Consider the following 12984-nt stretch of genomic DNA (forward strand, 5'->3'; position numbering starts at 1 on the left):
GACTCCCAGCAGACAATGTAGCAGTAAACCTGTACAAACTAAGTATCCTAGAAACCTGAACATTATATTTTAAATAACAACCTAGCTTGTTTGTAGCTGACGTTATTTAGAAGTGGTTTTAGTCATCAAGGATAGTAAAAGGGCATCAACTGCTGTGAATCCTTCTCTTTAACTCTTCCTGTTTTTCCCCTGGTGAGATATACTTTAGCAAGTGGCTAAATGGATTTATATGAAAGGTCTGAAGGATCATGGAAGTGCTGTAACTACAGCTATCACGCTAACTTGGACAGCAGTTTCTTTGGCTGTGAATATCACATCTCTGAGTTTCAGAGGAGAAACTGTAACAGAAAAGAGAAGATAATATAGAGCTGAGAGAGTGGGAAGAAAAGAGTTAAAGCTGGGCAACCATGATGGGATACACAATTTCCAGGATTTTCACCATTTATTTGGTTTGCATTTGGCATTTGATTTATGGAGCCTTGGGCAGATATTAGAGTATCAGCTAAAAGTACTTCACAGAAAGCCCAAAAGCTGAGGAAATTAAACCTTGGATTGCAGGCAGTGAGCCCAAAATGTGAATAGCATATAGCACTGCAATGACCAAACGGACTAAAGATTTGATTCTGGCTGAGCAGGCTGGCCTTATACAGCCAGGCACTTAAACTCAAGCTTATCTTTAAGCATGTGAGTAGTCCCATCAAGTTTAAGCAGTCACATGCTTGAATGCTTTGCTGGTTGGAAGCCAGAGTGCTCTGAACCTAGCAGGATTAAGCCCTAAACCAGTGGCTTCAGTCAAAACTTTAATTCATCTCTAAAGGCTTTCATCTCTTCTTGCAATCCTTTATGCAATTGGATTTTGGGGAAATCTGCTTGAATGAACAAGAATTTGCAGGACTGAGCTGTCCAAGGAGAAGCAAGACACCATTTATACATAAAAACAATGCTGTGACTAACTGGTAAAGGTTACAAATTCGTCTTCAAATTGTTGTTCCTGTCCTGAGGCATATGTAGGCTTTGTTTTTCACAACCATGATGGAAAACATTAAGAAGTATTCCTTAAACAAAAACCAGTATGGAGTTTTTGCTTCTTCTCTTTTTCTTCTTTTTAGACTAAATATATACATATATATATATATATGCTATTATTCTTCAGACATCTTATGGCCCTATTTTTAACCCTCTTCATACATTTTGTCACTGAATTGAAAGGAAGTTAGACCATATTCCATATTGAAATCATAGGATCATTAAGGTTGGAAAAAACCTTCAAGATCATCTGGTCCAACCATCAGAGTCAACAGTGCTGTATATTTATGATTATGGTTGTTATGACCCAAGTGCAGCACCTGGCATTTAGCCTTGTTGAATGCCGTATAACTGGATGCAGCCCACTGAGCAAGCCTTTCCGGATCCCGCTATAGAACCTTCCTACCCTCAAGCAATCCACGCTCCCACCTGACTTGGTGTCATCTGCAAACTTACTGAGGATGCATTCAAATTCCACTTTTGAGAGTTGGGACTGATCTTTAATGAGATGTTCTCATGACTGAAGAGCAAAGCTTATGCATGCAAGGATTATGGTCCACACAAAGTGATGTATGAGTTTTGAAAACCCATTACCCATGTACATTCCTAGGCACTATGGGTACACTATAGATTACAATTTCTTGGAATGCTTTAATGAAATTTATATTATGGAGTCTGTGTCTCTGAGAGGAAAAAAAAAAAGTATTATGGGCCTCTTTTCTCATTAAAAACAGTCAAGATGATTTAATTATGTTCAAATTTCCACATAGGACAAGGAACCACATAGGACAGTGAAGATATTAAAGTGATGCATGGCCTGTTTCGCTAACTTTGGAGTAAAAGGGATAGACTTTAAAATTCAAACGGGCAAAAATGTTCCCAGTTCTTCTTTTAAATCTAGGTTTATTCCATAGATTCTGATAGGTGAGTTTTGGATTGGCATTGGAGTAATTGAAAGCAGAGTATGGAATATAGGTGCATGAAAACAAAAAGGGATGTGAAAGATGATTCTTAAGTATCTTTTAATAGGATTCTAATGGAAGGGACTTTGGCTGAACCTTGGAAATGTCATAAGCAAATTCTGTCACAGGAGTACTGCTCTATGAATATGACAAAGACTTTGATTCTGGCAGTTGTAAATCACTTCTATAGTCCTTCAGCTCCCATTTGTGTGACTAGTCTTTATTTACAAAGCATATGGAATTTTTCATCAGTCTGGATTGCTCAAACAGGGGTACATCAGGCACTAGATCTGCATTTGTAGATTTGTGAGAGAATCCTTACAGCTGTAAGAATCAACTGCAATCTGCTTCTTTCTGTGATAACACAGATTAAGTATTGAAAGTAAGCAGTGTTTTAGTTCGGTATCAAAAACTGAAGAGGCTTCATTTTCAATATGGTGAATTGCAATATTAATTCAATTATGAGAACACTGTGAACAGCTATTGACATTTTTTCCCTCTCTCTCTATTAAATATGCTTGAATGGTAAGCCAGCTTCTGCTCTCAGACCAGATTTATACCTGAATAACTCCACTGACATCCACAAAATTGCTCCTAATTTGAATCAGAGCCAACAAGATCAAATAAAGATTAAAAGCTCTCTTACTAGCAGTTTTATCCTGTATTTGGTGAGCTTATTATTTTATTATGTCCCTATTATAGTAAACTCATTACCTATTTTATTTTTTGTTGTGTGTTCTACGGAACTATGGCTGCCTTTGTTTCTCTCTGAGTAACACCACCACTATTCAAATCCATGTACAAGCTTGTTTCTGAAAGCAAATTTGACACATAAAGAATTGCCATCAGAGGTCAGAGCATATGGTCAAATAGAGATTCATTATTCTGCAAAGTAAGCATAGCAAGGGATTACTTCACATCCTGCATTTGTATGGTATCTAGTATACTAGATCTGTGTCTGTAAATGGGGGTCCTAAAATTTATCATGTTCTCCAAAATTACTGCTAATTGTCTAAGGAAAAATGACTTGAATCAAAAAGCCACACATTTTCTAGGTAGCAGTAGGCCTCTGGAAATGTCAGAACATGCTGCATTTTGAATCAGGACGAAAGCCAGGTTTCCCATGAAACTCATTTTGAAAGAAATTAGTGTCATGTCAGTGTCATGAAAAATGTTTCTCAATTTTCCAGCAAAAATAGTCACCAGTCTTTATTTTCCCCACAGAAATTTTTGTGGAAATGTGTACAGTCCTGGGGGAGAGCAAGTTCGTCAAGGGTAAGTTTTCCTAATAAAAACTTTTCTGGTGGTTCAAAAGCTGAGGAGTGAACTTTCAAATTATTTAGGTACAGAACAGCCTAAAGGAGGATGTTGAGGTATTCATGGAGATAACTTATAATCAAGAGGCTGAAATTAGATAATATTGTTTATTTTGCAGTGAATGACTGCAAATTTGCATGAGTTTAAAAGCTCTGCTTATATTTCGTTACTTCAATCCCAAAGACTCATGAGTTCTTGTAATGCCATTAATCCGTTTTCTGCTTTGATTAAATGAATAATTACTTTTTAAGGTTCATTGAGGAAAATGTGTAATGCATTGAACTCTGAAAAGAAAACTTTTTTTTTTTCAGACCAGGCATCTCCTTTAATCACATTTTAGAATCAACTATATTTAAACCAGACTATCCATATTAACATTATGCCAATAGATATGTAAAAAAGTCCACCTGATTATCACAGTAAGGTATTGCAGGCTACATAATATATTTCCTTTTTCTAGGCATAAAAAGTGGAGCAAAAATATCCATGAGTAAACAAAGCTCCCCAATTATAAATGTTATTGGAAAAGAAAGAGCAGAAATTTGTACTTTGATGCATTTTGGGAACTACGTGCAATCATGCCTGGGAACTATTTGAGAAGGAAACAGCAGGGAGAGAAAAGTAAAAACAATTGAACTTCTCTGAGGGGAGGGAGGCAGCTCTGCAGCTGCCCGAGGAACCCAGGTAGCGATAAGTGATAGACTGGGCAAAGTCTTGGATAGAATGTGTGAAGGCTATTGGTTATACAGATGTTGGGACGTGACAGTAGGGAAGGGGGGGAGGGTGGAATGAAATTATGAGAATAGATGCACTTTTTTTTTTAACCAGATGACAATAGAGAACTTTCACCGTTTTCACTAAAATACAGACCTCTACTGTGCTGGGTATAATGTGCATGTATTAACTTACTTGAATCTTTCAAAATTGCAGTGCAGCTTTGTTTGGCATTTCTGTAACAGTCAAAAATTATTTTGAATTTTTCTAGTCCTAGTATGTTAGTGCTTTGCTGAATAGAATAATCCTAAGAGATATCACTGAAATAAATCAAGTACTTTGATTTAATGCTAGAGTTCAAAATCATCTAGTTTCAGGCTCTACTTCTAGACAGCATTGCTGTCCGTTCAAGTGAAGCAATATGATTTAGAGATGATACTGGCACCTTCTCAGTACATCATCTGATTTAGAACAGGTCCTTGAGGTTACAGTGCTATTGAGACGCATCATTTTCACCAATATCTAATCTAATGGAAAGACCCATCCTAACGTATTTTTATGGTAGCTGCAGCTGGTGTATGCTTTATCCTCAATAAAGACTGATGGGTCTACAGGACTATTCTAAATTAAAATTCACTTGTACACAATGAGAAAAGAAACAAAAACCCATGTAAAATAAGATTTAAAAAAAAAAAAAAGAAAAAGAAAACAAACACCAGGGTCTGTACTCAGCAACAAAAGTGTATGTTGACATTAAAGCCATGACACGTGGCATCAATTTTACATTGGTATAGAGAGGTCGGTATCAAGTCCCAGTATATAACTGTGACATAGATTAATTTATGCGAGTTAAGATTGGGTCTTCTCTAAAATTGTCACTGAACCAAACTGAATAAGGAAGAGCCTGGGGAGATATTTATTTGATACAATGTCAAAGTCTAAATTGATTACCATTGACTGTGATACCAATAGCAGAGACAAACAACCCACAACCCACCCCGGAGGCAAAAGCATTCTGATCTGTTCTCTGCAATAAGGAGAGATCAGGCTTTGCACATAGTTAACTTGATGATGTTTTGATTGTCTAAAGGAAATAGCTTGTTTTGGAAACAGCCTCCAAGAGGCTATTAGCATTTTTAATTACATAGATTCTGCTTAATGCCACCCTATTTCCACTTCCCATTCTTCTCATCCTTTTTATTCCCTTGTGTGGAAATTGCATCTCCTTCCGCTCAGATGTCTTGTTTGTGCATTGTTAACTTTCCTACTGTTACACAGAATTAGTCTATGTCATTGCTTTAAATGTCTTTTAGTTTCTGCAAGGTTTTGTTATACAAATACACTCCTGTGCTGTGCTTTCATGAAAATGATCTCAAAACTCAGCCATGTACGTAGAGACGTGCTTATTTTACTTTCTTCACCAATGTCATCTGCTGCCCAACTAATGCATGTTCTCTGAAGAATGAAAATAAAACTCCCGGTTCACTCGTTTTCTAAACTTTAGGGTATGCTGTTTGTCATGCTTCTCCACTTTCTAAATCTGTTGGTGTAGACCTCTATTAATGTCCTGTCATTGTAATACCTCATTAGAATTCATTTTTTCAAGCATTGCAATGATGTTGGAAACCAGACAACAAGGAAAAGTCATTCAGCCGATTTGGTTGACAAAACTACATTATTGGTGTTGCTGACAACTTACTGTATCAACCTAAGAAAAAGGGCAAAAGATTAGGAAACAAATGGTATGTTATGTGCTTCTCAGATCGCAGATTCCTGCTGCCTTTTTACAGGCACATGTCTTTGGCCCAGCTCTCAATCAAAAACACAGGTAATTTACTACTATGATCATGGTAACACTTGTTACTGGCGTTATTTCCTCAGTACACACCGCTAACAAGAAAAGGACTGAATTAAATCTTCTCAGAACTAAAGCAGAAGTAGGAGGCAGATCTAGTCTTGTTCCCACAAGCTTTGTGTTTGATCCCATGTCATGGTGGGTTAGTTGCTGTGCATCTGAAAGAAGCATGTGCTTCCTGGGGGATATGTAGAGCTCTGTCTTCTCCTCAGCTTTGAGACCATTTTCATTTTGGATCATAAGAGAAACCACATTCCCAAAATACCAGTGAAGTAGATAATTAGCTCTGAATGATTTGGGGAGATTAAATAATAATAATAATAAAATGCAGTGTTGTTATCCTGTCTCTGCTAAGATAAATCTTTAGTTGCATTAGCCAGTTATTGGAAACTAAAATATCTGGTGGTTTTGCCACTGTTTAAACTGCCAGCTACTGAGGAAGGGCATTCTAGGGAAGGTTGCTAATAAACTAACTGAAAGCAGATCCAAGTGGTTAGATATCAAGAGACAGAGAGCATGTGTGACTAGTGATGTTGAGACTGTACTGGGACACAGGGTCTCAGAAGTCTCCAAGGATTTAGAAACTGTTGAAATCCTTGGGAATTAGCAGTCTGAATAACCAAACTCTTGATCCCGTGATAGATGAGTTCTATAAGTATTTTGGGGCGTTATTTTTTTCAGGATAAAGATTTTCTTTTTGTGGAAAGATCCTGTTTTCCAACTTTTGTAGAAAAGTGTTTGTACTTCTCTTCCTTCCAATTCACCAAGAGAAGCTGTGAGAGGTATCAGGCTGAGTAAGCAGGCAGATGCGATTTAAACTGCCTTTTCTGTGAGCAACCCTGTCAGACTTCCCTTGCCAGCCGTTCCACAGAAGTACACCCCAGTGGCACTGTGAGCTTGTCTGTTAATAATAGTCAGAGGAGAAGCCTTTGTTAGTGCCATAACTGGAAACAGATGTTAGCTGCAGACAGATACCAAAGAAAATGAGCAAGAATTGTTCTGCAGTTTGAAGGCTTAGTTTGCTATAGGCATTCATCTGTGCATTGGTGGTGATCACTGATTCTAGTCCAATGTTTTACTTGATTCCTGATAATGCAAGGAGAATACATCAGTGTCTGAAAATGCTTCCAACCAGTCTTCCAGATGTGGAAATAAATTATAGTTAAAATGGCCTGGCTGGATACTCCACAAAGCACCTCAAACCATCCTACGTTTTGTAAGGACTTTTCTCATCCTGAATTTGGCAATGGAGGCAATATGAGTAAGAAAAATAAAGGGGGCAATTCCATAAAATGTTGGGGATCATGGCATTAGATAGCTGTAGTCGCATCTAAACAGAGAATGCATAAATGAGTGTCAGCCTTCAGGAGTCTATTGTTTACGGTGCGTGCCTTATATTTAAAAGGTTCATTGAGATGCAGCAATAGGCCTGTTTTCGGGATCTGTCTCAAGATGGCAGAGTAAGAGTAATTACTCACTTCAGGAAAACAAATGCTATGCAAGAATATTTCTAGAAAAAAAAGACAAGAATAATAGAAACAGCAGTTCTCCAGGATAAAAACAAACTTGTTCATCTGTATCTAATAAGATTGGTTTAAAATGATACTGTTTCAAATTACAAAGAACTCAAGTGAATATGTGCATACATCTGTTTTCTTTAAGGGGAAATTTGTGATTTAAAATATTCAAAATGCATTCCAAATCTGGATCCCAGGAGTCAGAGGCACAATACACAAAACATTAGGAAATAGTAATGGGCAAAACTTGGAAGGCATTCAGTACAGTTTCAGTTCAGATAAGCCTGCAAAAGTCTGGAGGATTGCAGTTGGTGCTGTTAAAAAGTTTGCATCTGTGAAAGGCCTGATTCAGCAAAACCCTCTGTTCAGCAAAGTGCCTCAAGTTAAGCACAATTTTTAATTATTTTGCTGAAAAGGAATAGGCTTCATCAGGTGTTGAAGAGTTTTTTTCTCCATGTTACTCTGCAATGCAGTCTGAAATAACTGTTTCCCCTTCATGTATCAGGACAGAAATGCGACTGAATAAAGTACATGGATTTTGTTCATTTTATTTTGAGGAAAAATATGTGTTTAGGGTTGAATTTTGAACGTAACTTGTGCAATGATGGTGCTCTGCAGTTTTGTAAGGGACCTATCAAATATCATTTGGTTGGAGGATCTGGGCCAATGTCTTCTTGGTTGGCTATGGGTCTTATTTGTATTGAAGTGTGTCATCCATCTCCTCTCAAATATATGTTGTGTGATGCAGTTTTAGTCTAATAAATCAGGGTGCGACAGAGGTACACTATAATGAACTGGGCTTGTGTGAGTTTCCTTTTTTTGTTATCATCAGTCTTTTAAAGGAATCTGGTGGTAACAGTAGTTCAAATATATTTGACAGGGTGACAAAATTGTGCCCCTAGATATCCTGCATTTCAAAACTCAGAAATAAAATTGTCAGTCAAATCATTGGGATATATTTTTGTCTGTAACAGAGATTTGAATTTTCCGTCTTTCTTATGCATTTAATATTGGGTAGCTTTATTTAACCGTGAGACTTTGCCTTACTCTTTCAGATCTTGCTCTTTTTTTTTTTCTCCTTCTGATTAATGTTTTCAAAAATAAGCCACGCAACATTTGTGTCACAACAATTCTGTCTTCGCACTTGTCATCTCAGTGTAAAAATGTTGCTGCATCTAGGTGAAATTCAGCTCAATAAGCAAGTAATTTCTAAAACCTTCAAAGTGACTTAGTTCCGGGCTTAGAGAGCACAAAATATTTTCAGCATTTGTGCTGGCATAGTTTATAAACAACTGTATTAATAGTCATGAGGAATGTCTCTCTTGAGCAGTCAATGCATTTTTGTCATAAAATAAATTTTTATTCATTATCCTTCTTTTAATACTTAATCTTTTAATGAGATTGTTTCTCGAGTATTATTTCATATGTTTTCTTTCTGAGACTAAAGAATAGCTCTTAATGTAGTGATTTATTGAAGTTTTTAAACATTTAAGCTATTCCTCGTAAGCTTAAAAAGTACCATTTTAATGCAAGTGCATCATTAGAAGAAAAATACTTCATGATGCTGTGAAATACTTTACAACCATGGGAACGGTGTCTGGTTAATTACTAAAGAATAATCTCTATCTGATAGATATGTCTTCCCCAGTTCATCCTAAAATAAGTCTCCAGATAATCTCTGAAACAGCCCCCTTAAACACACTAAGGTTTCTACGGTTATTAGTAGTAATTGTGTTGCACAACCAGGGGAATTTTATTTAGCACGGTGGGGGAAGCAATGCCATTATTAGTTGATTAGTGTGAACGATCTTTGACAATATGTAGTACCAGCTATGGTTTCAACCAGTGACACCTCATTATTCTGATTGCAGTTTGATTTGCAATGTTAAGAAGCAACAGGAAAAAGCAATCACCCAAATCTACCTCTGTCAGCTGAGAACAATGGGAGGGAACACGTGTGTTTCACTGTATTCCAGAGATTTCCTTCCCATAAGAAAACAAAACCCACTAGCTGACAAATGACTGACACTGTTTAGTAATTAGTACATGTGCTGTGAAGTTTCTAACACACCTTAGTGTGTGTGCTTTGTTGTGCTGGAAATTGATAACAAGATTAGAAAGCACATATTGCATATGTTGTATTCTCCTGAGGTATACATTATTTAAAGCAAAGGTGCCAGATCTCAAGATGTTACAAATCAATCATTCTCTAATGTGGATTTAGCATTAAGTTAAAGCCAAAACCCTCTGGGCCAGGCTCAGCACTCCACATGGGAACGTGCATGGCAGAAACTCGCCCACACTAGCCTTGCCCTGTGCTCACTGGGAGCTGACTTTCTCCCAGTGACTTGGGGAGCCGCAGTGACAGTAAGGGTAGGACTCTGCAGGGCACCAAGCAAAAGGAGGGTATTTTCATTTGCTGGTGTTCTAATGAGTACAGTTTCAGGAATAATTCATGGGTTGTCAGCACAGTTATTAGCACATGATAACACATCTATGTGTCCTCTGTGGAGGGCAACTTGCAGAAGGAGCAGACCCAAGCAGTCGGTATGCGCACATGATGGAGGTCCCCCTGGCGAGGTCCTGCAAACACCCACCTGTGAAGCTGAGCTGTGTTATTGTGGCTGTTTGGGCTGAGCCTTTCATCCTGTGACATCCATATGTTTGATGTAGGCAAGCGGTGTGACACTCATGTATTTCACTACAACCTTTCAAACAGAAATATAACAGTTTATTTTGGATGCTTGAATGTGTACTTACATGTAAGCCCATGGGACAGGCAGATCGGTGGTTTTGTTGGTTCATTATAGGCAAAGCTTCTCACATTAGCATTCCCCTTAGAAGTCCCCTGGGCTGTAGGCGATGCAAACTGACCTGTTCAGAGCTCTCTGCTCTGAAAGCTGTTCTGAGCTTTTATTTTAACCCAGGATGATGTTTTTGCAAAATGAAAATTCTCAAAAGTCATGCTAATTTTAAGAATAATTTAGTGATTAATAAATGTCTCCAATGCTTGTCTTTCCCTCTTCAAAGAGCACTGATTGAAATACTGTTTAATTGTTTAATGTGTTTGCCATCATTTAAATAAGTAATTAGAGCACGTGGTACAATCAGTAGCCAAAAAATTGACTCTTTATTAGTAATCTTGGGGGAGAAGGGGAATGAGGACAAGGTGCTTGTATTACTGTCTGTTCTAATTTGGACTTAGGAAAATTAACATCTGTTCAACCTTTACTTATTGGCAGGAGCTAAAGCTAAGCTGGGAAACAGATTGGTAGCTTAGTATAAGAAGAGATACAGAATTTTTATCTTCCATCAGAAGACCATTAAAAGAAATAAAAATGATAAAATGTGCCTCAACTTTGAAAATTGTTTACTGGGGTGAAGTCCACTTTGTTGTTGTTCAATCAACTGAGAAAATTAGTCATTCTTTCACTGAATTCTCTTTGATTAGAAATAATTGATTAGAAGGTACTCAGATTAGTGAGTTATTCATATGTATGTAGGATGCTTTAACTGTCATCCTGGTTCGGCTAGTCTTAGCTAACACTGTAAAACATTTATTAATTTGACTTCCATTGAATTAATAATATAAGTTGCACAAGGGGGCCATCTTTAGAATTTGAAGACAAATGGGAAGAACTGTTTTGTTTAGTCTACTTCATGTGATGCAGAAGACCATTAAAGCTGTTGCAAGCAGCTTCCTGCCAAGAGGCCTGAATTGTGTGCTAAGAGGCCGGGGTTCTCTGAAAGCAGCAGCGCTGTCACCGGTGACGACAAGCCAGACTGGATCCTGGCTGAAAACTGATGGTTTTGTATGTCTATTGTTGATAGAGAACTGTGATGAGTAGAGGAGAAGTCTAAAGGAGGAAGGAGTCTAACATATCCTGGTGGTCAATGTCTTATTCTAGAGGATGGTCTCTTTTATTTTTTTTTTTTTTTTTCCCTCACCTGTGACCTGTTTCTCCTTCACAGAATGGTTTGGTGATCTTTCTGTCAATGGGGGTAATGGGTGACTGCATCACCGTATATTAATAAAGTGGTTCAAGTTCTGACAAATTTTGTGTGATGATCCAAATCTCATAATTGTGTCATTTTGAATTTTGGGGTTATTTCTATATAGTATTTCAGACTAGCCAACAGTGACATTATACTTGTATCAAATTTCTCTTGCTTCCTATGTTTATGATTATGAATTCTGTTTCAGTAGAAGACATCCCACTGTACATTTCTACAGGATTGGTAGAGTACCTTGGCCTCCAGCTTCATACTGCATAACAACACCTGAGGAGTGCAGTAATCACTCATTTACCACTGCCTGTTGTAGCTTATTGCTTAAATACGGTGTGTGGGTTTAGAAGAATGCAGAAAACAAAACCAGAGTATGGCTGGTTCTGAACACATAATGCAGTTTACTAGTTGAAATTGATTCAATGCACTCAGATGATGGCACTTGAAAGGCAGGAGAAAGAGGCTTGCATCAATTTGACAGGAGGAAAGCAGATGATGGTGACAGTTCTGAACTTGTGCTCTCCTGTAGGTGAGCAGACATGCAATGAGATTTGTGTAACTCTGGAGGTTAAGTGCAAGTCTTGTAACAGTCTTAGTTCTTTTTATTGCAGTTGAAAAATAGAAGTATAGGTTTGATTTCTTTTCTTTCTTTAAATGGCATTGAATTCATTTGGGGTCATGCATTCCATTTTGAAAACTGTTTTTTCTTTGCCTGTAAGCTTTGCAAACATTTTTGGATTTTTACAGTATTGTGGACTTTAGGAACCCTGGGATGTTGCAAATACATGCTACTTGTGCTGAAAGATGAGAGTGTTGCTCAGAAAGGGTTTTCTTTGGCAGCTCAGGCCCATAGAGTGATTTGAAGTGATTAGGCCACTTGCAATTAGGGACTGACACCTGGAGTGGTGTGGTACCTGTGTTTAAAAAAATAAAAAAATAAAAATGAAAAACAACTTTCAGCCAAATTTTGATTGAAGCAGAGTTCATTTATTGGTTTGGGTGAACCAAAGTATGTCAGTCTTTGGTTTGGGTTGGAAATATGCCAAACTTAAGGTTTTACAGTGCGGTAACTCTGGCGCTCAGAAAAATACACATTGAGCTGTACTTCCCATTGTGAGGCCATGCTGATCCCTGTGAAAAGCTGTGTTTTGCTAAAGGAAGAGCATGACTTGTCATAATTCCACCTTTTCCCCTGCCTGTTTCCGTGGCCAGAGCATTCAGGCCTGTTGGGAGCTTTGCTGTCTGTGCCTCAGCAACTGCCCCGTGTCAGCAGCCAGCCTGCAAGGAAGGGGCCGCATCAACTCTGGCCAAGTTGGAGCAGCCTCTGAAGTACTTCCAGCACTTCTGTAACTTGCTGCGCTGCTGGAGGAACTGAATGGTTTGGATCTCCCTCCTGTTCATCCACGTGGACCCCCAGTCAGCAGCCACTGAACTGTGCCCTCAGCAGGCTGAGCAGGACGTGGGATGGGCGGAGGTTGGTGCTGGCTTTGAGCGTGGCTTTGAGCAAACTTCAGGAAAGGTCAATTTTTGCAGTTTCAATGCATTTTTTTCAGACTGTTTATTCTGTGCACATTTTACTTAGTGA

At 38.1% G+C, this 12984-nt stretch overlaps 1 protein-coding gene across 9 annotated transcripts in view; it reads left to right on the plus strand.

Moving 5' to 3' along the window:
- Positions 1 to 12984, plus strand: part of LOC310904863 (uncharacterized protein) — a 499219-nt gene that overhangs the window by 380176 nt on the left and 106059 nt on the right. For 8 of the 9 annotated variants that reach the window (XR_014588640.1, XR_014588641.1, XR_014588642.1 and 5 more), the window contains one exon: positions 3213 to 3263. Coding sequence is in view for 1 of the 9 variants with exons in the window: in XM_083850107.1 (XP_083706233.1) it covers positions 3213 to 3263 (51 nt within the window). In the remaining 8 variants the exon portion in view is untranslated. Of the gene's footprint in view, positions 1 to 3212; positions 3264 to 12611; positions 12699 to 12984 lie in introns of those variants that run through there. The other variant, XR_014588649.1, reaches the window with a different exon arrangement.

This window comes from Anser anser (genome assembly GCF_964211835.1).
Source record: "Anser anser genome assembly, chromosome: 10".
Taxonomy (NCBI): Eukaryota; Metazoa; Chordata; class Aves; order Anseriformes; family Anatidae; genus Anser; species Anser anser.